The 27,805-nt window shown below is 45.3% G+C and overlaps 1 protein-coding gene across 1 annotated transcript in view; it reads left to right on the top strand.

Moving 5' to 3' along the window:
• Positions 1 to 9,783: 9,783 nt before the first annotated feature.
• LOC144147101 (cytochrome P450 3A6-like) overlaps positions 9,784 to 27,805 on the top strand; it is a 73,236-nt gene continuing 55,214 nt past the window's right edge. Inside the window, exons 1-6 of the mRNA XM_077679161.1 lie at positions 9,784 to 10,105; positions 14,017 to 14,113; positions 16,421 to 16,473; positions 19,495 to 19,591; positions 21,548 to 21,673; positions 24,142 to 24,379. Of these exons, the coding sequence (XP_077535287.1) occupies positions 10,047 to 10,105; positions 14,017 to 14,113; positions 16,421 to 16,473; positions 19,495 to 19,591; positions 21,548 to 21,673; positions 24,142 to 24,379 (670 nt within the window). The 5' untranslated portion in view covers positions 9,784 to 10,046. The remainder of the gene's footprint in view (positions 10,106 to 14,016; positions 14,114 to 16,420; positions 16,474 to 19,494; positions 19,592 to 21,547; positions 21,674 to 24,141; positions 24,380 to 27,805) is intronic.

Raw genomic sequence — 27,805 nt, 5'->3', positions numbered from 1 at the left:
TGTACTTGATCTGGCTTGCGAGTTCCTACCACCCGCCTGACTACTGTGTGCAGGCGGCTTGGAGGAAGTCGCCCTTTTTGGCACGTCACTCTCGATTGGCTGCAGTGGCGTGCCTCACTGGAGTGCATCCCCCTGGAAGCAGCGTCGTGTGTAAGGAGAAATTAAGGCAAGGTGCCTCGGTGCTCACATGATGCCGGTATGCTCCGTCGGCATTTTTGTGCCCTTGTGCACCACCGAAAGCTATACCACAGCTTTTAAATTGTTAGCACTGCACACATTTTGCTTCCCTCTAGCTTCCGTATGTGATCCCTAAATCTCAAGGTAATTCCCCATTTCAGGGACTGAATGATGAGGCTCACTGGGCCTTAATAGAGACGTACTTTGGACAGTTATGGAGGCAGCCGCCGCTGCCGCCCCCTCAGATCTGTCCTGCTTTGTACTTTCCTTTCTGAGAATGCATCGATGTTTGTTTTTGGTGGAAGACAAAAAATTCAAATTGAATGTATTGTCTCAGGAAGTCTTTTGTCAGCGCACCTGTCGGTGTTGTGACAATTCACATGTAGCGACTTTTCATCCTGTTCATAAGCACTGCTTCCCTAAACGTGATACCGTTTGGATTCTTCTTGAAAGGGAATGGGAACCAAGTTGAGTACTGACACAAAATATTCGTGTTATGTTTTTTCGCAGCTATGGGTGCCTGTTAGCCCACTAATCATATAATGGCCCATTAGACGGTCGATCGGAGCGTAAACAATCATTTAAGGCGTCATTTATTCGTGTCAGTTTCGGTTTCGACAAAACAAACGCCTAGCGGCCGCCATGACAGGACGTAGCACCTGACGTCACCATTCTTATCCTACCGGCGCCGGTCAGGACACACGCAACCGCTCAGACCGGCCGAGGTCTTCACCATCCCCTCGCGCCAAGGCAGCATGACGTCAGTCCCAAAACCATGGCGTAGCAGAGCGCGCCAACTGCAGCCAGCGCGTCGGCTACGTCACGGGAGACCCAACGTCAGCAGTTTGGGGCAAGTATCAGATGATGTCATGCTAGCCCGCTCTGGGCTTTCTCGTACGGGCAGAGATTAAAATGGATTTAAAATATGTTATACTGAACGGCTACTGTTGAAACTTGCTGGAAGATATCTCCTGATAAAAAAAAGCATTTTACATAGTTATCTGAACTTTGAAATTTCGCGTCACTACCCTTTTAATGCTAAGCCAAAAGCGTGTTCGAAACAAAGGGTTCCGCTCTTTACGATGCGCGATGCATCTCCGCCTTTAACAAACTGGCAGGTGTCCATCCCAGCCGTCACCAATTAAAAAAAACGCATTCGTCTTCGTTTACGCCTGTGCGAAGGCCAGTGTGCTAGCCACCGTATTTCTTCGGTTCTCACTGGCTTTGTCCGTTCTTTCTCACTAGCTATGTAGTCACAAGAGATACAGAGGACTTATTTATTGTCGAAGAGCCACACAGAGCAGCGAACGAAGGAGGAAGTCCTTCATCTTTCTCTAAAAACGTGGTACCCGCTACTTCATCCTTCTAGCGTTTCCTGAGTATTCTGCGCTTACACCAGTGGGTAATCAGCCCTACTAGCGTAGTGGTGATTACCCGCAAAGTGGTGTTTACCTCAATGTAAAAATTACGGCATCGATGTGGAAGAAAGCGCTAAGGAAGGTGCAAAAATCCCCCACATAGCTAAAAGTATCCCTTAGGGCAAGTAAAATTACCGCGAGGGCCACTGGACTAGTGGCGCCATTCCTACTTTGGCAATTTTCTTGGCACGTGCGATGTGAAAGATTCGCCCAATGTTATCTGAGACGCGATTCCTCAACCTGATTTCTACGGCTTCATTTCAACCACATGGACAACTCCATCCAAATTGGACAGTTTTTGCGAGAACTCTTATAGGTAACCTTACTGTGCTGACGCAGCGCTCTGAGAGGCGTCAAAAACGGCGTTGATGTTTCTACAATCCCAGTAGCAAACAAACCGGGAGACACCGCCAAATTTGGTCCTCGGACTGGCCCACCACCACTGTGTAGCGCTTGTTAAATGGGTGTGTATCAATTGTTTGTTGGGTAGTATTCGACCTTGCATAACAACTCACGGTTGTGGCTAAGGCGTGCTGCTGAGCCCGAAGACGTGGGTTTGATCACGGCCGCAGCTGCCACTTTTCTGATGGGAGCGAAAAGCGAAAACGCCCGTGTGTCGTTTAATTGGATATTGAAAACTGAAAATTTCAAAATTAAAATATAAAACTCGAAATTTATTTTTTATTCTTCAAATTCAATTGAAAATTCATTTTGAAAAGTATAACAAATGACATTCGTGCATATAACAACGCAGTGACCGAGGAAACTCTGCAAATAAGAGAAGTTTGAAAGCAACTAGAGGGTGCTTGCCATGGGCAAAGAGAGGATGTACGAACTCAGAAACGAACAGGGTAACATTGCACACAACACGGACGAAAGAATAAAGGTAGCAGAACGATTCCACACCAAACTGTATACGAGCGACGTCACATCGGGGGAAACTACTGAGAGTACAAGCTTTACTTGCGAAGTGCCACTAGTTAGTAAGAGGAATACGAAAGGCTCTTAAAGACATGAAAAGAGAAAACCTGCAGGCGACAGTGATATAACCACGTATTTCTTAAAGGAGGGAGGAGATGTAGTACTGGAAAAACTTGCTACACTATTTTGAAGGTGCTTAAGGAGACAAAAAGTGTCCATTCCCTGGAAAAACGCCAACAATATTCTGATTCAGAAGAAGGGACATCCCAAGGACGTCATGAATTACAAAGCCATCACCGTACTCTCAGTTGTTTACAAGCTCTTATCAAACTTATAGTTAACAGCATTGGAGACAGCCTGGATTCCCAACAATCCAGGGAGCACGCTGGGTTTAGGAGGGGGTACTAAAGAATGTATTATATCCAGGTTTCCAATCATGTGATCAAAAATCCCAAGAATACACTAAATAATTTTACGTGGCATTTATAGCCTATGAGAAAGCGTTTCACTCAGTACAAACCGCAGTCGTGCTATAAGCGTTAAAGTACCAGGGAATACGAGAAACCTGTGTAAGAATTCTAGACGACACATATAAGGGATGTACAGGGAGGACAACACTTCACAAGCAAAGCGATAAATTCCCAAAGCAAATGGAGCAAGACAGGGAGACACTATTTCGCCAAAACTGTTCACATGTCTGGTGGGGGTAATCAGAAAGCTTGACTGGGAAAAGACAGGGTTAAGAAAAAGCGAAAAATACTTGAGTTGTTTAAGGTTTGCAGATGACATATTATTGCTCAGTGAGACTGCAGTACACCTGCGAAAATTGCTCGATAACCTGCAATCAACAAGCATGGCCGTGGGGCTAAAAATAAATATGTATAAATCTTACGTAACAGGGATTAAGCACGCCAAACTCGTATTATCCAGCTTAGGAAACGAAGCGCTGGAAGAAAAAACACAGTATAACTACCTCGTACGGACGGTTAAGGCTGAGCCCAAGCACGAGAGAGAAATACGGCGTAGAAATGTATGGGCTGGGGAGCACACGGTAAGCCCTCTCATATAATGAAAGTAAGCAACCCCTCTCACTAAAAGAAAAATATACAGCCAGAGTATTGCCGGTGATGACATACGGTGCGGAAACTTGTCGCCTTAATAAACAATTATCTGGCAAACTCAGGTCGGCTCAACGGGCCATGGAACGAATAATGTGGATCAGGGAACGAACTCGAGTAGATGATATCATAGTTCATGTAAAAAAAAATGGGCTTGGGCTGCCCTTATGGTGACATGAACCGACAACCGATTGACAGTTAGGGTAACACAGTGGATACCATGAGATGGACCTTGAAGAAGGGGAATACTAAGATGGAGGGATGAATTACGAAAATTCGGTGGCCAACACTGAGCTCGAGCGCCGCAGGACAGGAGCTGTTGGAGGCTAATTAGAAAGGCTTTTCTCTTTTGCAGGGGCCTGAGCAGGCTGTTGAAGAAGATGATGATGATGATGATGAAAGCATCCCCAAGTGGTTAAAATTAATCTGGAGCCCTCCCCTGCGGCCGGCCTCATAGCCCACGTGGAGCTTGAACCAAAAGCAGCTGAATATTACTATACTCCCTGATGTGAAATTTGTACACAGCGTGAACTGCAGTTTTCTGGGGCACGGCGCACAGCTGATGCGTCTCAGTAAGTGATAGCGTGATCAGAGAGCGCACGGCTGCGCGCGCCACTCTGCCGTCATCTTGCCGTGCGTCGGCGCCGCAGAGCATGTTGTTGCAAATCTCGTTTGAACCTCCCGCGCAACTATCCCGTGGTTCGCATGAGCCACTAAGGGCTGATGAGCAGTGGCGATGGACTGGGAGATGACGCCGTCACAGCGCGTGAAGCCCTCCCCCTCACACTTTCGCCAGGGCTCCTCCTTTGTTTTCTTACTGCCTTCGGTGTCTCCTTTGCTCGCACTGTTACGCGGACATCGTCGTTGCCACCATACCACTGCACCGGATGCCAAAATGCTGCGCACTTATAAAGCACATTGCGGAAGATGCCAAGCTACTTTTGCGCGGTAAGCAAATTTTTTGCTCCCTGAAGGGAGCGCTCCAGTTAAACTGGCCTGCTATTATGACCGGCAGCGACTACTGATGAAGCGGACAATCACCATGCAACTCTCGATGCAGTCTTGCTTGATTAAACCACCATGATTGCCAGTAGCAACAATCGTAGCGGACCCCCCATGGAGTTGTTGCTTGCTCTTTCTTTTCTTGGGAGTCTTCCAGTCCGCCCCAGCGAAGAAATCTGCGATTTTCCAGCAGTAGGTTGCATGGTTAATAGCCGCACGTTTTTCGTGTTTATTAGACGGAAACCAACATACAAGGCTATAGGCTGGAAATTGTAGTGTGTACGTTCACGTGGAAACAGCGCGCCTCAAAAAGCAACAATCATGAGCCTTTTAAGTGCAATGCACTTCTTAAGCGACCCTGAACCTGCGTCCACCGGCGATGTCCGCGCACGTGGAGATGGGCACGCGCTGCCTGGCCGCTGACATGGCACATACCCACGTGGGGGATTGGCCAGGAATCTCCTCGTCTTCCTTGGCAACGGGGGAAGATGGGCGCGCGCTGCCTGGCCGCTGACATGGCACATACACACGTGGGGTATTGGCCAAGAATCGGGCGTGAGAAGGGCTAATGCACCTGCTTAAAGAAGTACTGACACGAAATTTCAAAGCTGAGATCCGCTCTAGCAATCAAGTACAACGACAACACAAATAGGTGTCTGTGAATAAATGCATCTTTCTTTCTTTGTAGTTGTGTGTGTGTGTGATCTCTCTTTCGCGAACATTACCGAACCGCGCAAATTCAACTCGTGCATTCGCACTTTCACATTCTTCCCCTCGGGGAAATGCGGGGAATTTTTTAGAACAGCACTCTTGATGGTTTCGTTTAGTTATTGATTTGCCTCACTCCATTAATGCACGCAGTGACACACCGGTGAATCTGTGGTTATTTTTTCAGACGCTTAAGTTCCGCGCACGGGTGTGCACCTAAGTGGAAGGGACATTAGACCTCTCATGCCAGTGACTGATGTAGGTGCATGGTATCAAACATGTGTGGCCCAACCCGACTCGAAAGGGGTCAAAGGTGCGCTGCTGGAAAGCGCAACAGAGAACGTTCCGTAATAAAGTGAACAGAAAAACTGCAGTACCAATACTCGTTTCTTATATGTAACGAACCAAAATGCCTGCCAGGAATTGAAGAATGTGCACCGACCTGGCTCTGCATTGGGCTACAGAAGAGGATATCCAGTGCTTTGAACCGATGGTTGCTGTGGCGAATAAAAGCTTCGTTTTTCATGGATAACAGCTTTCCGCACCGTTTAAAAACACTCGTGTAATCGCTAATATATTGTATCGGCATGTTTCTTAGGTCTGGTTTAAATTGTCTTGGACAGCACGGACTTAGCTTGGTTTTTAATGTAATGTTCTGGGTATTGCGTGCAAGGTTTTCCCTCAAACTCTACAGCCCTGCTTTCAAATCAAACAGCTGTAAGAACGTCTGTCTATACTGCCAAATTCGAAGGAGTTGTCTTTATAGCGAAGGACGAGTTAGATTTCTTCAAAACAATAAGTTATGACGGCATACATGCAGCTGGCCGGCGGTAGCTTTATTTCATCGAATATCATGTTTTAAGTTTGTACCTTGTCTCCGGTGACGTAACAGGTGAATGAACGTAATTGTATACAGACATTGGCGAAAACCTGCAAGGACGTAACCATCAAAAAATTCGCTTCTGTACAACAAACCAAGCATTTTACTACCATGGTGCAGAAAACATCCCCTTTTTGTAAAGAAGCATTCCTTTGAACGCTTTCTTATTCCTGCAAGTCCCAAAATACTGTAAATACGCAGTTTGCGGAAAGCTGGAAACAAAATAACTGTGCTTAATTTTTTATCTGTTGAGATTTTGCAAAATGACCACAACACAAGATCTAAACAACACTCCAATCTCGGTTGTTATTACCTGTTCGAAGTGGCATCGCGTTCCCTGAAAGAGCTCAGCACGATTTCACGCCTAAGGTAAAATGGTGGACGATTTGGACGTGCGAGCCAGCGCAAGTTGATTACCGAACGACGGCGACACCGGGGGTATGCAGAGCGAAACGCACGTTTGAAACTCTAGATTGGAAGGAGCCAAACGGTGCAGTAGACGATCAGATAATATCTTCCGTCCCTAGCTTACGATGATCACAAATACCTGCATAGCAGCTGATACCAATTATATTGAAATATTCCCATTGTCAATCGCCGCCAATGAGTGTTGCATTTGTTTCCTCCTCTGCTTTTACATTTTCTGCATCGTCTGATACGCCATCTGCTTATTCCTACCTCGGATCACAAACGTGCGTTTCGCTCTGCATACCCCAGGTGGCACAGTCGTCGCTGTTGGGATAGCCAAGTAAATCAAAGGTTCATTTTCTGTGGATAGGGCCATGCCTGACCTGGCAAATGCAGTGCCACATTTTATTACCTCAACAAATTGGAACGGTGTGTCTTCGCTTAAAACAAGAATTTCAATCGAATTACCTGTCGAAACATCTGTCGAAAAACCTGCAACAGAAAAAAAGTATTTCGTGCCTAATAGGCTTTTTGTGCTTGCCCTAAGCCGCACTAGTATTAAATCATGAGTATAAAACATAGGTATATTATTCCTTATTGTTAAGATGACATGAGAGAGAGAGAGCGATCTTTAATGAAGTCTGGCGATGTTAGCTGGGCTAAAATGCCTAACTTGCTACGCCAGTTGATGACGGGATGAAGATGACGGCGATGATGTTCAAGAAGTTGATGCGTACAGATACGGCGAGTTATTTACAGCGACTGGTCTAGACCTGTGTGTTGCAGGTACTCTATCAGAGCTTTGGTAGCCCTTAAAGCACGTTTGGGACAAGCCCATGGTCCTAAAACGTCCTTTAGCTGCATGTCCACGGAAAGCGGCAGTCCCAAAGTCACTGCGAGGGATACTCTTTGAGCACTGAATCGAGCACATTCACAGAGTAGGTGCTGCAGGGTTTCTCGCACATCACAGTGTGGGCAGAGTGGCGACGTAACCTGTTTTATCTTGAAGAGGAAGTTGCGCGTGTATGCGACATTCAACCGCATGCGATGTAGAATTGCTTGTACCCGCTTGGGGAGTCCTGGTGGCATTTTAAATTTGCAGTTGGGATCTATGAAATATAACGGCGCGTAATGACGTGATACGTCATCCCAGGCTGCACGCTGCATATTCCATGCCACGCTGGATGCAAGTATAGATGCATCTTTCCTGGAGAATGGTATAGCTATTGCCGATCCATTAGGCTTACGCGCAACGGATGCAGCAATGTCCGCCTTCACATTGCCAGTTATCCCACAATGGGCTGGAATCCACTGAAGTGCAATGTGATGGTGCGCTTGGAGAGCTTGGAGATTTAAAGCGTGTGTGTCACACACAAGCTGGTCTTTTGGAAAAGATGCTAGACATTGAAGGGCAGCCCTTGAGTCTGTGAAAATGGCCCACTCTCGAGCGGGTTGCTTGACGATATGAGCGAAAGCCACCCTCAGAGCTGCAAGTTCGGTAGCCGTAGTTGACGTTCTGTGGCTGAGCATGACACTGATGGTAGTACGGGATGACGGTATCCACACCCCGATAGTGGATGATGTTGACGACACCGACCCATCAGTGTACACATGAGTGTGGTTTCTGTATATCCGCGACATGTAGTCCAGGGCGAGGAACTTTAGTGCGGGAGCCGGAATATACTCCTTCCTCGTGATACCGGGCACAGTGGTCGTGACTGGTATGGGCGGGAACATCCATGGCGGGTGCTCAGGAAGAGAAGGCTCTTGATACACCTTCGGCAGAAATTCACGCACTTCTTTGGCCCAGCTTGTCGCTAGAGGATGGGCCCGCTGTCTTGCCACAATCCGCAGACGCGTACGAAGCAACTCCTGCGTGCTTAGAGCGAGTGGTGACAGCTGCCTGCATTCTGTCAGCGTTCCGATGGTAGAGGTTGTCTTTGGAACGCCAATGCAGACCCGCAGGACTTGTGCTTGCATGCTCTCTAGCGCTTTGACAGTTCCTTTTGATTGAGGGACCAAAGCAGGGATGCTGTAACTCATCAGGCCAACGCAAAGCGCTTTGTATACCCGTAGAAGAGAATTGACTGAACAACCGCCAGTGTTCGTGGAGAGCATGCGGAATATGCGGGCGAACGAAGTAATCTTGTCCTTGAGGTGGCGAACATGAGGCGACCAGGTGAGATTACTATCAAATGTCACTCCCAAGAACTTGTGGGTCCGGACGTATGGAATTGCGATCCCTCCAACAGTGAGGCCGTATCATCACCCCGCTACAAAGGGGAAACCAATAGCAATCATCAATCATCATCGTCAACTTGCGCTTCTTCGCACGTTCAAATCGGCCGCCATTTTCCCATAGGCGCGAAATCGTCCTTATTTATTTTTCGATATAAACAGGTAAGTAGCGTCGCTGTTCCCGGTGTCAAACAAAATAGACCTGAAAATGCGACCTTCGTGGGAAGTTTGAGCGCGAACAGAGCGGTGGTTCGCTCAGAAATTTTTTTTAAATTGCTGCAATTATTGTCGCACTACCCTGTATACTCCTCGGCGACGGACTACCAACGCCCCACACTAACCGTTGTAATCATCGAAGAAAGCGGTGTTGCCTGAAGTGCTGCTTCAAAATACACTCCTTCAGGCATACCTGCAATGACCAAATATTTTAAGGTGGAGCCATCCCGCTTGCAGACGCTCATTAATAAAGCTTAATTTTTTTTACAGCATTACAACGTTGTTTACATGAAAGTAAAGAGGAAATTGAAACGTAACAACTTGTGAATTTGCGAGGTATTGATTGGGATACACTTAGCTCTATTTACTTAAATATTTTGCCATGTTTTAAAGACAATGCTGTGACGCTTTCACCGTAATTTTTCTATGATACTCAATGTCTTCAAACTTCAAAACGGGTGTATAAAATTGAAGCGAAGGTGTGGCAGAGTGTTGGAGGTTTACTGTGCTTCGGATATAGGAATGCATTTGCAAACAAGGTGGATGGAAAAAAATGGCGGGCGGGTATAACAGGACAGTCTAGACTCCAGGTGTTTCTCTCCCCCATCTGGTGAAAAGCATTACCGGCATCATAAGGCTCACTTTTGCTTGTGCCCCTGAGCGTCCATGCTCCACCAAACGTCGCTGGCAGCTATTACGGATGAAGGTAATGTACGGCGGTCGAGCAGCTGCGTTTTTTCGTTAGGACTTGAGTTCCGCTGATATTTCCAGTTCAGCTGCACTTGGCTCCCATAGGACGTTAAAACGCAGAGAGAACTGCTTATTCTCGAAACACAAACCCACGGCTCCATTTATTGCCGTGCAGTTCCCAAGAGAGCATTTGAAACCTAGGGGACAGCTGGTAATCCGCAACACACCTGTCTTCCGTCGCTTTGTGACAAGCAGCACGCAGACGCAGAAATGTTACCGCTTGCGGCGTTGTGTTTCCTGGCTGTGTTGCTCGCTGTTGGGATAGCCAAGTAAGTCAAAAGTTCGTTTTCTGTGGATAGTTCCTTGCCTGAACTAGCAAATGCAGTGCCACATTTTATTACCTCAACAGATTTTAAGGTTGTGTCCTCGCTTAAGACAAGAATTTCAATCGATAAGTAGGTATCACTTAAGTACTTTAAATTGGTAACTTTCGGTCAACATGTTCAGTAATGCAGAGAATTACCTATGTGTGCACGGTGTGTGGACTTACACAGCGCCGTCCGGATATCGAGCTTGGGAGTTGAAATAATTGCTTAGAAAAAGGCCCTCCACGAAACGGGCACAGAAAACCTAACGAGTTAATTGGAACGTTTTTTTACTTCCGTACGTTTCTTCTTTATCCTAACATCTGCTTGATACACTAAGCGAGATATTTTGTATAGGGAAAAGGGCAAAGACTCAATGCCATCGCGTTATCCACCGGTTGATTGCACTAAATCAGTAACCGAAGGTAGTTAGGCCACATTCCGAAACTTAACCACACACAAACATAAGTGCGTTTTTGAAGAATGTGCTAAAGCAATACCATACACGCGAATTTGTGCGTACAGTAGACTTCCTGTTAAAATGCCAAATCAGGCTGACTTCTTTTCCCAAATATTTAGAAGATTTGTGTACATATTTTAGGAAGGCAGCCGTCAATATGGTTGCATTCGATTTTTTTCATTAAGCTAGAATTTAGTGGAATACTAATATACAGGGACAAAAAGCACAAAGCCAGGTTTGGCCTGGTAAAAGGAAGTACAGTACGCTAAATAACGATAAAGTACTTCGTAATAAAAAGATGGTTTAAACGCGGGAGATCCCACTTGATAAATTAGGATAACAATGAACATGTGGTAACTGAAGCGGCTCATTTGTTTGACAGTTTTTCTCGCTCCTACTTTGCTCACATACTGGATAAACCCATACACGTACACACACGTGAAGACACGCACACGCATACGCAGGAACGTGCACTCGCGTAACGATACACACACGTGCGCACAATTATAAATGTGTTTAGCTTCAAAATCAGCCTATATCCATTCGTTACATTTAGTATGAGAGAAATCACGAGGACGCGCGTTTGATAACTGCAGCGGGTACAATTCTTCTGATGGAGGAGGAAAACAAAAGATATTGTGCCCATGTATTTAAGCGGAGAGAGAGAGAGAGAGAGAGAGAGAGAGAGAGAGAGAGAGAGAGAGAGAGAGAGAGAGAGAGCCCTTAATAGAGCAAACGGTGCTCGTTGAGACGTAACTCGGTGGGGTACCTTGGGCCTTGGCTGCAGCCCTTGCACTGGTGACCAGAAATCTTTGGTCAGCGTGAAGGGAGCTGGTCAGAAGGCCCTCTCACTCTTCGGGAAAAGGGTTGGGTTTGGGCGTAAGCGGTGTGGTGTTTTCAGAATCCCACACTATGTGGTAGGTAGAATTAAAAGAGGGGCGGGAATGACAGATGAGGGGGTATTGGGTAGGAGAAATGGCGTGGAGGATTCGCGCGTTGTAACGGGTGTTTTGTTGTAAATGACGCCACACGACTGCTTCTTCCATGGTTAGTTGAGGGCAAGGTTAAGGCAAGGTGAGGAGAAGGTTGCGATAATGTTGGAGGATGTCATGGTAGCGCGATGGAATAGCTGGAGGTGGAAGGATCTAGGTTGTGGTTTCTGACCTTGAGGGAAATGTCCGCTGTGGCAGGGCGCAGACAGTGGCGTGAGCCGCCTCATTTTTCTCGAGGTACGAGTGGCCAGGGTCCGGATGATGTAGAGCTTGAGGAATGAGATTGATTGATGCGACTATGCGTAAGGCGGGAAGTATCATGCATCTACGTGGAATGTTACGGTAGGCTTGCGGGGAATCTATGATAATTGTAAATTATTCGGAGCCTGTAGTAGCGGCGATGGCTATGGCAATTTCTTCTGCAGTGGTTGTTGATGCAGAGAGAGTCGTATTGGGGGTCAGTAGTGTACCTTCGAGTTGACAACCTCCATAGCATGAGCCTGACATGAGGGGTAGATGGCGACGTCGGTACAGCGCGTAATGGGGTGGAAGTGGAATTGGGACCGACGGTGTCATACCCGGGAATGTCTTCTACCTTGGTTAAATTCCGGGTGCATAGTCTCGAAAATTTTGGATACAGTAATATGAGACCGGTTTGAAGGCGGAATTCGTTCAAGGGCCTGTGCAGTCAGTGGGGTCGGGTTACCAAGGGCCTCAAGGACGTACCGGCCGGTAGTGGTAAGGAGAAGTCTGGAAAGTTGGCTGTTGCGTTGAGCTTCCCGGAGTTTTTTGAGGGTATTATAAATTCGAGTAGAAGTAAACGAGAAAGTTGTGGTTTGATTGTTGAGACCAGCCCTATTTTGTCAGCTTTTCGGGTTAGTATGTCGAATTTCTCTCGTTCTTTGGGTTCGAGGGTGATGTTTGGGGTGGAATATGTGATTTGACTACTGAAGAGTGCTCGAATTAGTCGTATGGTATAATCTTGTTTTACGCCTTAACGTTGGTGTGTGATGCGCTTGATGATACAGGTGAGTTGGGTGATAGTAGCTTGTAGCTGCAGCGTCAGGGCCATCTTGATGAAACTTGACTACGAGTATACGAAGAATGCGCATAATAGGAATGGGCGTAGAATCGATTGTTAGGTCAGGGTAGGGTGTGGAAACTGGAGGTTGCCCAAGGATGTGGGAGCGGAAAATGAGGAGTGCTGACTTGCTGGGGCACTCGCTAGGCCTCGAAGTAGGAGATAAGCGAGAATGGTGTGATGGTTTGATGAAGGGTATCTTCTTGTGTTCCAGTAGATCCAATGGTTGTCGAATCATTTACGTCGTCAGAGTATTGGGCATGGCGGAGACCAGGAATGGTTTGAAGGAGAGGTGGGCGCTTGTGGGGAGCGTTATTGAAGAAGAGGGGTGATATAACTGAATCTTGTGGTGTTTTTTTGGAGGTGTGTGAATTGTATCGGAGCGAAGTTGTCGGATACCGAGTGTTGCAGTGCGGTCGGTAAGAAAGGTGCGTACATAGTTGTAAGTGCACGCACAAAATTTGGCTTCTCGAAGTCCTAAGATCGCTTTTTGGGTGACGTCGAACGTGCTCTTAACATCGCTGGGATGAATTTTGGTGAGGTGATCAACGACTTGCGTTTTGATCTGTAGGAGAAAACGCTAAAAATTTTAGGTGGTCAAAATAATTTGCAGTTCCCCTTCTCGCCCTGCCTCGAGGCCCATGTGCAGCGCCGGCAGATAACTCTTGGAATGGTTTTCGCATGTGATGCCTTCAGTGTATTGGCGATCCTTCATGTAGGCACACAGGCAGTTAAACCGACAAGTCACGATGAAGTCTCTGGGTCTAGTTGCAGCTTTGTATTCCGGAGTGGCGCTTGCAAGCTTTTTCTGCGCTTTTGGGGCGTTTTTGTGTGCTCTAAACGGGAAAGCTATAGATGTCTCATCAAAAACTAAAAGTGGATCTAGTATTGCCGTAGACGGCACGAATGGTAAGAATTTGGCCGCCACGGTAAAGAACAAAATTGCGTGCGTTTGGAATTTCAACTCCGAGTGCCAGGGAAGAAGCCAAATGCACATAAACAACGTTAATTTGGTACCCTGCCAGCGAGACGAGTACGCCGTGACAGATGCATGTCGCGGGAGGTAAGTACAGACTTGTGCACGTTGAGCAAAGCTTGGAATGTGGAGAAGTTGCAGAGTGCAGTGCCGGATCGGAGTAATTAGCGTCAAAATATGAAGAAAAGAATAAAACGACGCAAACTAGATTCGCAGTAAAGCATGGGAAAAGCAACCCCACGTCTTAGCCACTGACCCACCTCAACGTGTGGCTGTACAATAATAAACCTTCGAGAAAATCTTGGATACTTCAATTTCTATAACTCCTCTTTAATTATTTTTCTTCTATTTTTGTTCCGTGTACAGATCGCGATGGAGACATTTTTCTTATTTCAAGAAGCTCGGTGTACCTGGTCCGAAGCCCAACATTTTCCATGGGAATCTATTGGAATACCACGAAACGGTAATATCTGAAAATCCCAAACAGAAACAATTTCCAAATTGAACGCACCGCTTACATGCAAAGATTTGTCACCGTAATATTACAAATTTTTGCGTTCATGTATTATGTGAAGTTTGGTAAAAGCAGTGACAATTCCGCCGTTCGCACAACGCGGTTTAAAAAACAAAGAGCCGCTAAGTGATAAACTCGCTTTAGAGGGTAGTTGTATTTTTCCTTCAAAAGAAGCCGTGAAACGACGCAGAAATTGGGGTATCACAATTTTCCCTCCGTGTAAACGTTTTTTCTTTATATTCTAATATCTTTTTATTTCACAAAATGACTTGTCATAAAACTCATTTTGTGAGGAATAGGCGCTTGAAGTAAGAAAGTTTGCAGGAAAGGAATAAACAAGGCAAACCGAGTATAGGAGCAGATGGGGAGGAATGGGTGAGGCCTTCCTCCTGCAGTGGACCCACATACACTAAAGACGAAGAAGCAGATGATAATTACGATGAGGCGCAAGGTTTTTTTAGCTGAGAGGATTTAAAAAACATGCTCAAGAAACCCTTCTGCCGAAGTAATGTATTGTAAGACAGCGATAGTCAGCATGAAACTATTTATAGCTCAAAATATCATTCGTTTGACAACATAAATTTCTAACGAATTTTTTTTAAACAATAATGCACTTTGTGTGCACTGATACGAGTTTTCGCAATACTGTATCGTCATTTCTGCTAATCAAAAACATTCCCATCCGATGCTGCACGCCAAAGCAGTGATCAGGTCCTAATAGTGCTACCTATCGGATTAGCACACATGTATGAGTATTTGTGGAGGAAGTTGTCCAAATAAAGCAACTGGCTCTTGGGTCTGGGTCATTCAGATTATATATACAATAAATACTGCTCACAAAAATGGAACGGTGAAAAGAGCACTAAAACGCCCAGCACAAGAGTACTGAACTGTGTACAATGTGCTGTTGCAATATAGCTGTGGCAGTACTTCAATCTGTAAACCTTTACATTGCAAATTTAATCCCGCATTGAGACTTTTAAATGCAGAGTATTTGTATAACTCACGATGTCACCCGTGCGTCGGCGTCCGCAGCAGCCAGCCTCCCCCTACATCAAAAAAAGAAAAAGAAATAACAGTTACCGGCGCCTGGTTTCGATCCCACGACCCTGCGGACAGAACGCAAGGCACATGGTGCTCTACGCACTGCGCCACAAAGCGACACAGAATCAAAGGCTACGAACGCGCCTTATATCCTTGACTAATTCAAACTACGTTGTCAGCGGCTTGCGTTGGCGACTCAGCGGCGTGCTAGCGGCGTGATAGCTGCGTGGTGTACACGTGATAGCACCAACCCCCCAAACACTAAACGTTACCGCAATACAACCACCCCCTATAAAGCGGGTTGGCGCGGGCTCCACTCCAGTCAACTCCTGCGCTCTCTTCTCTTTCGTTCGTCGGTGGTCGCAGTTGATAAGTGATGGAAGCAAGACGTTCAACTAGTACCGCGACGCAATCCAACATCAACGTCGCGGAACCAGTACAAGACATCGTACCATCGTCTTCGTCGACGTCGGCAGAATACAAGGCGGCGAGGCGGTGCGCTGCCGACGCTGAACGCAAGCGTCGTAAGCGTGCCGCTGACGCCGACCTTCGTGAACGAGAAGCCACGGCCAAGCGTCCACGGCGAGCAGCAGATCCAGGCCTTCGTCAGGAAGAAGCAGCGTGTGCTCGTCAGCGTCCGGCCACGGACCCTTCGATTCGTGCGCGACAGGCGGCTGCCGTCCACCCTACGCCGCCACCAACCCTACGCCACGTAAACGACCCCAATGCTCTGCATTTACTCGTGTCCCTCGCGCGGGGGCATGCAACGGAGGATTTTTAATCAGGCGGTACGCCTCCCGGCCCAAAAGCCACTAACACAGCACATAGGGAAAATAAAAATGCAGCAAGTTCTTGAAAGCAGTGGATGGCCGGTGGGTCACGGATAGTAATTTTTGGGTCCCGTGAGAATGGTGAGTGACCCATCCTGTTTCCTGCCTTTGAATGGGGCAGGCGGCCTAGAGAGTAATAAATTTCCAGCGAAAGAAATGATTCAGGGAGAGAAGATGAAGCAAGCGTAACAGAACGCTGGCCTTGTTAAGACAGCCTGGTTCCTAATTGTCAAAGCTAAATTACTGCCCGCCGTGTGAGTCTGTCCTCTTGGTCATGTTTGCGGGTCGCGCAGGCGTCAAAAATACTAATTAAGTGGTCACCTCTCGGAACCAGTAGCACAGTGTGTTACCAAAGCTTGTGTTTACTTTTTTTCTGTTACAGGATCACTTCAAAGTGATTGGCAAGTGGCTTCAGACCTATGGCGACACTTTTGGGTACGTTTTACCAAGTGATATTGAGTGGCTGAATTACCCACAACACTGCTGCGTGAAAGCAAAACATTGCCTTTGCTACAATTACAGAACAGATGTTTAAAATCCTAAACAACACATTCAAAAACACAAATATTCCACTCCTGCATTAGGTAGTACACTATTTGTAGAAGTATTCGCCAATATATATTCTATCGCTAGTGCGAACTCCCATTAGTGAAGTGTTTAACTTACCCTTGAAAATTTCACCACCACTCAACCCGACAACCTTTCAGAAGCAAAATTCCTCTGAGTACATATTTGCATACAAAGCTCGTGGGGAAGTACTGCCTCATGCACTTTCTAAAGAAAGGATTTGTGTGTATTCTCGATTAACATGGTTGTTATGGAATTCAGAGACATAAAACCTAGTGCTTCCTGAAAATTTGTTCTAGTTTCCAGACGCCGTAGTCAAACAGTTTTAAGGAGCAATATTGCGGATCTACTTTACAATATCTCCCCAACAGCGCAGGCATGATATAAAGATGTGTGCTGCCAAAACAGTGGTTTCCTTTTACCACTACCCAAGCAGATTGTTCTGTGATATCGTGCGTTGCGTGGTAGGAATACCTAAGATAGCTAGTATTAGCGATGCGGCGGTTATCATTATCGGTTGCGTCTTCCGTTTTGCTGATAGTTGCAAAAACCTGCTTGTGGTTCGACTTTCCACAGCCCGTTAGGGATTCGCGCTTGGGGCCACATAATTCGTAGCCCGCACGGTGCCTTAACACATACACCAACTGTACCTTCACCGCATCAAACTCAATTGACAGAGGCAAGTGCTAAAGAAACTGCACATGTGTTTCCATTTCCTTCTTTGCTTTTGCTTCTCTTTCGGCGGGATATAAGCAGACCGGCACCTTCCGTGCTACACCATGTATGCGTCTCTTTCTTTGCTCTCTACGTCTTTTTCTTAGTAAGACGGCACGAATTACGTCAGCAAGCGAACTGCAACGCTCCGCATATCCCCCAACATCAAGGTAATGCGCGTCTTGTTTTAACCTGTACCCCTCGCGTATCATCACATCTAGGCTATAATGGAAATATCGTTTCCCACTATAATGAAACTTTTGCGTTTCCAATTTAAAGCTTAGTGAGTTTTCTGAAGCTTGCACATTGCCCCTCAAAGCTTCAGCTTCCTGGCCAATGAACTGCAATAGCTAGGAGGATGTTGGCCGAGTATGCACGAGTTAACACAAGCAAGCACAAGAAGGCGGTTCTCTTTGAGTAAGACGCACAAAAAAAGAGAAAACCTGCAGTTGCGATCACTCTGGATCAGGCGTATTCAAAACATCACATTTTTCCAAGAGCGCCTGAATAAAACCGTCTCATCGCAATGTCAATGGTATTTAAAAACAGGCCGTTAAACGCATGTTCGTAATCACTATCTTGTGCCAGGCATCGAGTTCTATCTACATAAAAGCGTTCATGCAGGGGCCGTGGTTTCTTTGTCACTCGCAGATGGACTGCGCTAAGACAAAGGAAGTCAAATTTTGAATTAATACAGTGGGAGGAAATCAGGCCACGCCTGGAGCGCTTAGTAGGAAACTCAACCAGATTCAGAACTTGAGAATTGCGGTGTGGGCTTAAGGTTTCAGCGATTAATAACGAAGCAATACAATTCCTGCAAAGTGTTTCTGAATCCATACCAGTCAAAGGGATGATGAAGGGCTTACAAAACTCCACATTACGCTGGCAAAGTCGAACTTAAGTAAACCTAGGACACGGTAGAGCATGATAGAACTTAGGGCTTAGTGAATTCACTGCTGGCCCGGGATAGCACGCCAAGCGTAGCGAGACAATAGTCGGTCAGGTAGTTCACATGCGAATTGAAACAGTTTTCCATCTAGCATTATACCAAAACCACGGACTGCAGTAGCACATTTTACGGATTCACCGTGCAGAGAGTACCTCAAAATCAGTGGGGAAGTCGTGCGAGTATACACTTATAATATAAAAGGTCGTAAACGGTTAGTAATGGCCGTATTTACTAACTCCATACGAACCTTACTACCCCGCGGTGCGGTACGTACGCTCCACCAGAAGCAACCGTATGGTAAGGAAATTATCTGGGTGTAGCAGCTAGTATACACTAGATCAAGGTCCTGCTTATGGCTAGATTATGCATGGAAATTTAGTAAACGCATGTATCTCAGAGAGTAGTATCCCTAGGGCTTAACTAGTGAAGGTAGCGGTGCTTACTGCCCGCTTCAGTTGGTAACCCTGACTAGTGCTGCGCGTACAACCTCCAGTTACTAAGTACCTAGTGTATGCTGGGACAAGTGACATGTTAGTGTTCCGTTAGTGACTGTCACAACCCTTTTTAAGAGTGTATCAAATAACGATAATTTTGGAGAGATAGAGCTTTAAATAAATACTTGCTGTCGTACCAGGCCGTATTGCGTTGGTCATTTTACAGCTGGGTGCGATTGTCCGGTGAAGAAACCACCCGATAAACTACATTTCATCGTTGCACTGACATGGCGAACAGTCCCTAATAACGAGCTAGATGTGATTGCAAAAATGTTAAATTGAAGAAAGCAGAGCATCGACCTTGGGGTACCCTTAAAACCTTCTCTGGCGAAGTGGTAACTGAGTAATTTAAACTATTGCTACCTTCGTTCGTACATTCGTTTTAATATCGCAAGTAATTTAAACAGGCGAGAAAAATAACGCTGAATTTTAAAAGTCCGCGTAATGGGAATCAAGGCTCACCGTTCAGCAAGGTTCCTCCAGCTTCGCTGTACGATAGTGATACAAGTTTCTTCCTTGGGAGTTGTTTTCTTCGGGCAAACTTTCAGCGGAAAATCGTGTTTTCGTTTTGTGCGCTAACCCGTCTTCGCTTTTATTTCTTTCATGTCGCCGTGTTCAGGTAATATGCAATTCGGTTCGAAAAATTAATAACCTATTTTATTCAACAAGTGTAGTATCTTTTTTGTAGAAAATATACAATTATGGCACGACTTTGTCTATTGTTGGCCGCAGGTTCTACAATGGAGATGTGCCATTCATTGTAACTAAAGATATCAACTTTCTGGAATATGTGTTCGTTCGAAACCATGAAAAGTTTACTGATCGTGGGGTAAGTATTTTTGAGACTTATTCCCTTCGCAGCTTTTGACGAAACAGTTGCAAAACACAATTGTTCACTTCAGATAATTGTGTTTGAAAATGGCGTTGCAAATCGTTTTTGTGAAATGACTTAAGGGTGTAATCGAATTTTTTCGTAAAAATAGGAAAGTAAAATGTCTAGGTCCAATTTCTGAGATTTTGATGCTATGTACCGTGTCCCCATATGAAGACCATGTTCCCTGTGTTGGAGTTCCTAATGATTACACGCTCATTGGGTTAAGCCATTCGTAGAAGATAGCGGTTTAATGGCGTAGTTTTGGCGACACAGCCCACTGCATAGGTGTCACAAGGTATGTGCTTCTACAGTTTCCTTATAAAATTGTCTTCATCGAAGTAGCAGCAGCCGTTTTCCGATTTTTTATACGCATCAAACGTACTATACGGGTTTTAAAAAATTTAGAAATGGAGATAATACAAGTGGTAAATATTGGTGGGAATTTTTACGGCAAACCTGCTTGAGTTTCACTTCTAATACAGATTAACGGTTTCATTCTCAGGGTTTCATTCTAATATACACTGGTCAGAAATCTGGAGCTAGTGTCTATGCGAGCGCGACTTGAACAAGTAGGGCACCGTAGAAGGCTGGGTGGGGGTTCAAAAACCAGGTCAAACGTTGCTTGGGTCCGGAAAAGCATATTATTGTTGTAAAATACTAGCAAAGCTTCTTCACCGGCATAAAAGTACCCAGCTTGATTTTTCAGAAATTTCTGAATGCTTCGGCAAAGATAAACAAGGAATTCTTCCCGTGTTGTTGCTCTATAGCCAGGAAGGACGTTACTTGTGATTGGCGTACTTAAAACGTGGCCATTATGAAATGTACAAGAGTGGGATAGCTCTGAAGCTAGTAGAATTGCGGTAAATTTTTAATGGCCTTTGAAAGCTGGTAAATGATGAAAAGGCTGAGACTTCAAAAGAACATTAAAATTTAATGTTTTCGAGAGGTCAGTACTTCAGTTACGGAGTAGATATCAGTATTGAAATGGTCGTGTGAGACTGGGAAAGTTTAAAGTTTGGGACACGTAAGTATACTATGATGGCGGCAAATATACGTCTCAAGTGCGATACATAATACTATACCGCGTCATATCCAATAAATTACGCATACGAACAATATTATACTGCCATTCCTAAACTACAACGCGTTTACACATTGCATTGCCCAGCTAATGAGGGCGATCAGGGTTACCGAACAAGAGCGCATTCAGCACCTAAAGACTTAAGCAGACCTCACAGAGCCCGAGAGACTCGGGTCAGACACTTGCCTCACTAACATCTCAACCTCGACAGACAGAACGACCTCTACGGGTTCACTAAACGAATACATCCCCCCATCATTCGATCCGGCTCCACCATTTCAAACGTCAGAAGTCCACGCTTTGCCAATATTTTTGAGAACTCGGAACGCTACGCCATTTGGTAGGCGGGTGCGACTAATCACCACTGATTCCCACCAACCTCCAACCCGTACCTTTAGCCCCCCAAATATGTATAGGGCCCAAACAAAACTATAAACATGTATTTAACCTGCCGAACTCTCAAAAACAACATTTGCGGACTGACGCTACCGGGAGCGCACCACCTAAATCCCTCAGCGGTGAGGAAATCAGCAGTGAAAGATAAATTGTGCTGCCTAATGGCGCTCCCTTCATAAGGTCTACAGTATCGGCGGTCGATAATCGAATAGACGTGCCAATCGGAGGCGATAAATTAGAATGCCACGTTGCGTAATTCAATCACTGTACATGAGGCTAAATATTTGTATAGGTTTATTCTAATATCCTAAGGAGCTTTTCACTGCTGTTCATCTCGCTTATTTTTGGACAGATACCACTAACGTTTGGTTTTCTGCTTATTGAGGCTACCAAGCTAACGACGAGAAAACATTTCACCCTTTTTCTTTTTGCAGGTAACGACGGCAACAAAACAAGGCCACCCGTTTTTACAGAACTCCATACTTCACGCCGAAGGACAGAAATGGCAAAGCTTACGAAAAGCTATGTGCCCTATTTTCACGCCAGAAAACCTGGAGCAGGTGAGCTGGTGGTGTTACCTTTGAAAGCTGAATAAAAGACGGAAAACGTTAGCAGGAGCGGCCTTACTTTGCGTTGAAGCATTCAATATTGCTTTGTTTTTTCAAAGATAGGCACAAATTGAGGCTAGATTTAGAGACAAATTTCTTTGCTCTGTTTCTCGGCATTCTGTTCATAAATAGGGCGTTGGTATCTGTTAGGTCTGCTTAGAGGTGGAGCGCAGCATCGAAACCGTATCATTATTGTTCTGCACCGCAACAAAACTGCCTGGCTGGAGTCTATCTCGGAGTGGGATATTGCATCCGGTATACATACCGCGGCGGGTGTGGTAAAACACACTTTTATTAGCAGTGGGTACAAAGATGCCATGTTACCCTTTGGCGAATTGGGTGTCCAGGGAAAGGAGGTTCGGAAACAGGAATTGGGAAAAATAAAATAGCGGCTCTAACAGCATCAGAAATTTCACTGCTTAGGACGTCAACATATCCCCTAACAATTTTTGCATACCCACTCAAACATATTGCCCAGTGACTTACAATTACGATCACAAGATCATGGTAAACACTGAAATCCCAATTTGGCTGCAACGTCATTTTAGCCATCGCCCTCAAAAGAAAGCATTGCGAGGGAAAGAGAGAGAAAGAGAAGAAACTAGTAAATTACCAACCTTGCAAGGATCTCTGCGTTAGTGCTGACGGGACCGCACATAATATCGCAGAAATGGCCTAGGCGGCACAGTTTTTGTAGGGAAGACGCTGAGTCAGACATTACGGCGTCCGGCGTCTCACTTGGCATTTAGTTGGGATAGGCTGTGCAGCTTTTCTCTAAGCGCCATTTGGGAAAAGAGTTATGACGCAAGGGGGCACTGCATAGGAAGCAAGAGGTGCTCGCTACATAAAAGTGAACACCCATCATTACTAATATGATGGTAATGATTCGGTACATAAATGTGCGACGTCCGTCAGCGGTGTCTCAGTGGCTAAGGCGTTTTGCTGCTGATCTCAGGCACGTGGGCTCAATCCAGACGATGGCGGCCGTTGTTATGGTCGAGAGGAAACAAAACCGAAAATGCTCGTTTGTCGAGATTTTGGAAGAACTTATGGATACTTCGAATGTCTAAATTATTCCGCACTCCGAACTGCAGTGCATCGCACAGCCACGTAGCCCGGGTATAGACTGGCTGCGTTAGACATCCAAATTTGTAGGTGGAGATTAAGATTTGCAAGGTGGCAGGCGCACAACAAACCACTGTGCTGAAGCTAAACAGTGCAGGATTAAACAGGATGCAGAGCTACGCAAACTTGGGGAGAAAGGCAAACGCCGCAAGAAATACAAACCTGCTAACATTTCGCCCATTGCAAACATGGAGACGTATATGTGTCCCTCTGATTTTATGGGGTATGAGATATAAAGCACAGACATTTGAAGATCTAACTGGTAAGGTTCGTGACAAGGCAAAACTATATACACGTCGTAAACGTAAGCAGCTAGAATAGGACGTTTTTTTCTTAAAATAGCGCTTTAAAGTAAATGCTCCGAAACTCGTGTAAACCGCAGTTTTTTTCAGAAATAACATCACATATGTGAGCATGTTTCGCTGCACTTTGTGTATGTTCCTTGCGTAGTTGTGAGCCTCACCGTACATTTGCTACAAAGATACAATCCAGCCACGTGAAATAGAAAAAGTGAGATCAATTACAAGTGTCAAAACTGGGTCATGGGCTAGAAATGGATAGATTGCCGACTGCACCCGAACGATAATGCGCTCCTAGGACCCGCAACGATTTTTTTCGATCTTTCGACGCCTTACTTGACGGATGTGAAGGACTTAGGAGTGCACCACAAAGCTATAGGGTTGGGACACTGACTTCTAGCTCAAAGGGAGCTGTGTATAAAAAAAGACTATATCAAAACGCCAACTTTGGAATATGAAAGGCAGCGGTGTATATACAGGGCCACCACTGTATTTACGACCGAGTAAACAAAACCCCTCGGAGTGCGCGTTATTAGGTGGGAGAAATCTAAGCGATGCTCTCAGTAATTAGGCTTGGCGATGAGCACGATAATCAGAATTGTAATTCAGGCTAAGAACCGTGTTTCCCGATACAAGAACACCGGGAATAGTCATATGCTTTTAGTTAACAGCCAGCGACCAAGCGCTTGCCTGACGTGCTATTCGATTTCTTGAGTCATCTAAAAAACGTGTTACATTGCCACATTTTTGTAAACTCAGACGCTGTGCAAACTTTGTTTCCACCGTTTATTGGCCAAACATGCCTTACAGCGTTTGATGCATTGTAAAATATCTCGCTTCCTTTTTTATAAAACTTATACCTGTAGATGTCTTTATATTCGTTTTATGACACTAATTTTTGCATTCCTTAGCCATCTCCATGACAATCAGAAATAATTTAATCTTATCCTTTAAAAAAAAGTACGTATCTTTTCTGTTACTGCTATCGCGCTACAGATGATGCCCATTCTCAAGACAAGCACAGACACGTTTCTGGGTGTCGTGAATGGTTTCGTTGAGAGCGGCAGACAAGCAAACGTGTACCGCCTCTACCAACGGTTCGCAATGGATTACCTCGCACGGGCAGTATTTGGTATAGATAACAACCTACAGGAGGGACCCGAGCGAACTACGCCCAAAGAAGCGACAGAAATGCTTCAGGGGAAAATATCTGGAACTTTGTCCTTCATCAGTCGTAAGTAGTTGTTTGTAGGACCATCCTTCTTGTATACCTTCAATGTGCTATTGTATTTTTCTTAGTATAGTTAACAGAATCTTTGCGAACACACAAGTTGAATTTCATGGACATATCTACGAGTGATGCAAGTATTGTACAACTCAAGTTTTCTACTATATAATGTCATTTGTGCACTTCTATGACGAACGTAAGGCTGTGTGGGGGGGGGGGGGGGCGAGGGTGTCTTTTGCTGGTTTATTCTCTTGCCATCTGCGCATCACGTCTCTTCCTCTGAGGTTTCCGCCTAATTCTCAGAGTTCCAATCGAGAGCTGCTAATTGTGTATGCCGTGCCTGCGCAGTACTTAACTTATGACATTCCGCTCCTAAGAAGATGAAGTTAGGTTATTAAATCAAGCATGCATTCCTCATAGTTGTATTGGGAGCATGCCGATGATGAAACTGATTCACGAAGTTCACGCTACGGTTAGTTAGAAAAGCTTTTCTGTTTCTTCCTTGTTCCAAATAACGAGGAACTCACAAATAGCAAGTTATGCAAGCGCCACATCACGAACACCGCGAATTGTTTGCACACAATAAAGAAGCTGACCAAAATCAATTCGCGAAAAGGGAAATGCATGCATACTCACCGCTTTTACGCTTCATTTCAAGAATTCTACATGGTTACGTTTGGGATTCGGAAGGTCGGTTAAAAACAGTAAGACGCCAGAGAAGGCGGCAGATAATTGTCTGGCCCCACCATTCTTGAGTTTGAATTATGTACCACAACAGTGCATTGCCTCAACATTAACCAATTGTTCGCAGATTCAGCCGATTCATTATTACATTTACTTACGGCATCTTGGAAATGCTTGTCTCTTTATATAAACACAATTAAGACGTTAGCTCACACAATCATCACGTTATTATTTTAGCGCATGCGCTTCAATTCCAAGGAATATATCCACCAAAATATAGAAAACTGGCTACAATGCTGGCGGTTCGGCTTACGTTCGATTCCGAAGCCTTAATAAATGTGACTTGTTTGCTGGCGGAATTGTATCCGGAAATATCAGCATATCTGAACCCGGCACTTGCTAGGAATAGTGGCCGCTTTATCTTAATCAGTAAAACGACTACCAGGAGAATACTAGGCCCACAATACTTTGCCGCGAGGTGCCAACCAATTGCTGTCAAATAGCTTGGGCAATGAATTCCCTAAAGCCCTCCTTCATCCCCTTCAGTGAAGGGAACTCCCGGATCCTGCAAGCACGTGTACTGGGACACAATGCAGTCAAAGATATAACCCACTAGTGGCCCTATGTAGCGGATCGGTCCGTCGTTTAATACAGACTTAAAGGAGCCATGAAGACAAAATGCAAGTTTGTTTTATTCGAAAGATTTTGTGTTTTATAGTGCCTGCAGCGCTTGTCCAGATACAAACTATGCTTTAGTCACTGTGAAACTAATCAATTTCAGGTAAAATTTTGATTTTCCCGCTAAATCGTTTGTTTTCGGCGTCTGCAATGACATCACAGGAACCGACCACTCTGCAGCCTGGAGTGCCTTGATACACACGTCCGCTGTACAGGGTAGATACGCGCATACGTTGGCGCCGCCATTTTGGGTCGCTCGCTAGCCGCCGAAGCAAATCATTGTGTAAAATCCGCGCTAAAATTATCGCCGTAACGGCGCTTACTGGCGAAGTTTGAATCATCTTATGTGTTTCGCGTTGCTAGGTCTCGTGGGAAACAAAAACGACAACGCGTTGAGGACGTTGACCCAATTGCGGCGCCACGCGACCGTTCAAAGAGTGTCTCCACCCTGTACGGCGGTGCTGGCGTCCAGGTACCCTACAGTGGCGTTTCCGCGTTTCTTTACGTTACCTGCACCTAGATGGCGCCACCATACCGTGGCAAGTCTTTGGTTTGTTTTTTACCGTATTTAGACCTAGCTTGTTTTTGTTCTGAGAGAAAATAATCGTTGCCTGAAACAGTGCTCGCTCGACAAATATGGTCACGTAAGATACCGTTGCTTGCGCCAATCGGCCAGTGTAGTATGAGACAACCCCAAAGCCCCGCAGTGCTGTGCAGCTAAACCAAGTATAGTACGCACAGTACCAACAGCAGTACGCATCAGTACTTCTATGTTTACATGTGCTTTCGTAACTTCAACTGTTTGGCCCACCATTCTTATTGCTTTGTAAAGAATGTGCCCAAAATTTAAGCGCAAATTGCTCGTTCAGCTAGCTTATACGCTCTACTATTTGCGCCTGCTTGTGCCGGCCTCCGCCAATTGCCGACCTGGCTCACATGATATCATAGGTTCTGGTACGTCACATAGCCATTCCCTGTTCCCTAATTATGTAGCTTATTTGAGCGAAGTGTACGTTAAAATTGGTGTCAGTATGATTCTAACGAGGCAATCATTGAATGAATCAAATTTGTGTTTTCTCGTCATGGCTCCTTTAACATTAGCTGCAACTATCGAAGCATTTTACGTCAATATTACTTTAATGTATACCTTGGATTTTTTTCAAGTGCATTTCTCAATTACAACGAAATCGTCAGTAGCCAAGCCTGGTCGCTCCCGCATACATTAATTTTGTGAAGGCGAAAGACAATGCAAGGGGAAATTTTAAATGTGCTGCTCAGTCGCTTGCAATGCAGCCAGCAGTTATACCTCTAAGAAACTGAATGACTGCTAAATGTAACGGGAACCATATAAGAAATCCTGAGAAAGATAATGACGAACACCCGACAGTGCCCGAGGGGTGGATCGGCGTAAAATCAACCAAAGAGCCATTATGAATGCAGTTCCTAAAACCTGAACATGTCATGTGTGTGTTTTCCAAACAGCAGTTATTTCCGGCGTAAAAATGGCCACACTTGAAATATGAGCCTGAAATATGTTTATAACGTGCCAAGTTTGCAGCGGACTAAAGCCACACTTTTAAGGTGGCTCGCTGTCCTTCCGGTTGTATTCCCGCTCAAAAGTAAACAACGCAAACTGAAAATTTGTTTCTCCTCTGGTGTGTAAAGCAAGAAACAATACCAAAACCCGGAAGGTGAAATTTTTAGCTCAACTGGCAAGTAAAAAAGGGCCGGAAAATTTATGAAGCAACGGGCACATCGGCAAAGAATCTCGCACTCTTTCACGTTCCCTTAATTGTTACACGGTATGTTCCAAATTTCGCCATAAATCCGGGGTAGAACCGACTCCTTAGTGAAAAAATAATACAATAGCCTGAAAAATATAAACAGAAGGAGTCGGTCTTATATCCTATCTTATCTCAACAAATCAAAGATCGTAACCTGAAGAAAAACAGGTCACTCCGAGGTCCTGGCGGGAGGCGGAAAACACAGCGGTTTTTCAGTAACTTACCTTCACGACAAAGTTTGATGAAAGGAATTACGTATGGCTTGTTAGTCCACTGCTTTCTTGGA

This window comes from Haemaphysalis longicornis, unplaced genomic scaffold, assembly GCF_048455015.1.
Source record: "Haemaphysalis longicornis isolate Haplotype H1 unplaced genomic scaffold, Haemaphysalis longicornis Haplotype H1 scaffold_7, whole genome shotgun sequence".
NCBI lineage: Eukaryota > Metazoa > Arthropoda > Arachnida > Ixodida > Ixodidae > Haemaphysalis > Haemaphysalis longicornis.
Note: the sequence above shows the minus strand (reverse complement) of the source record. Positions and strands in the feature narration are given on the sequence as shown.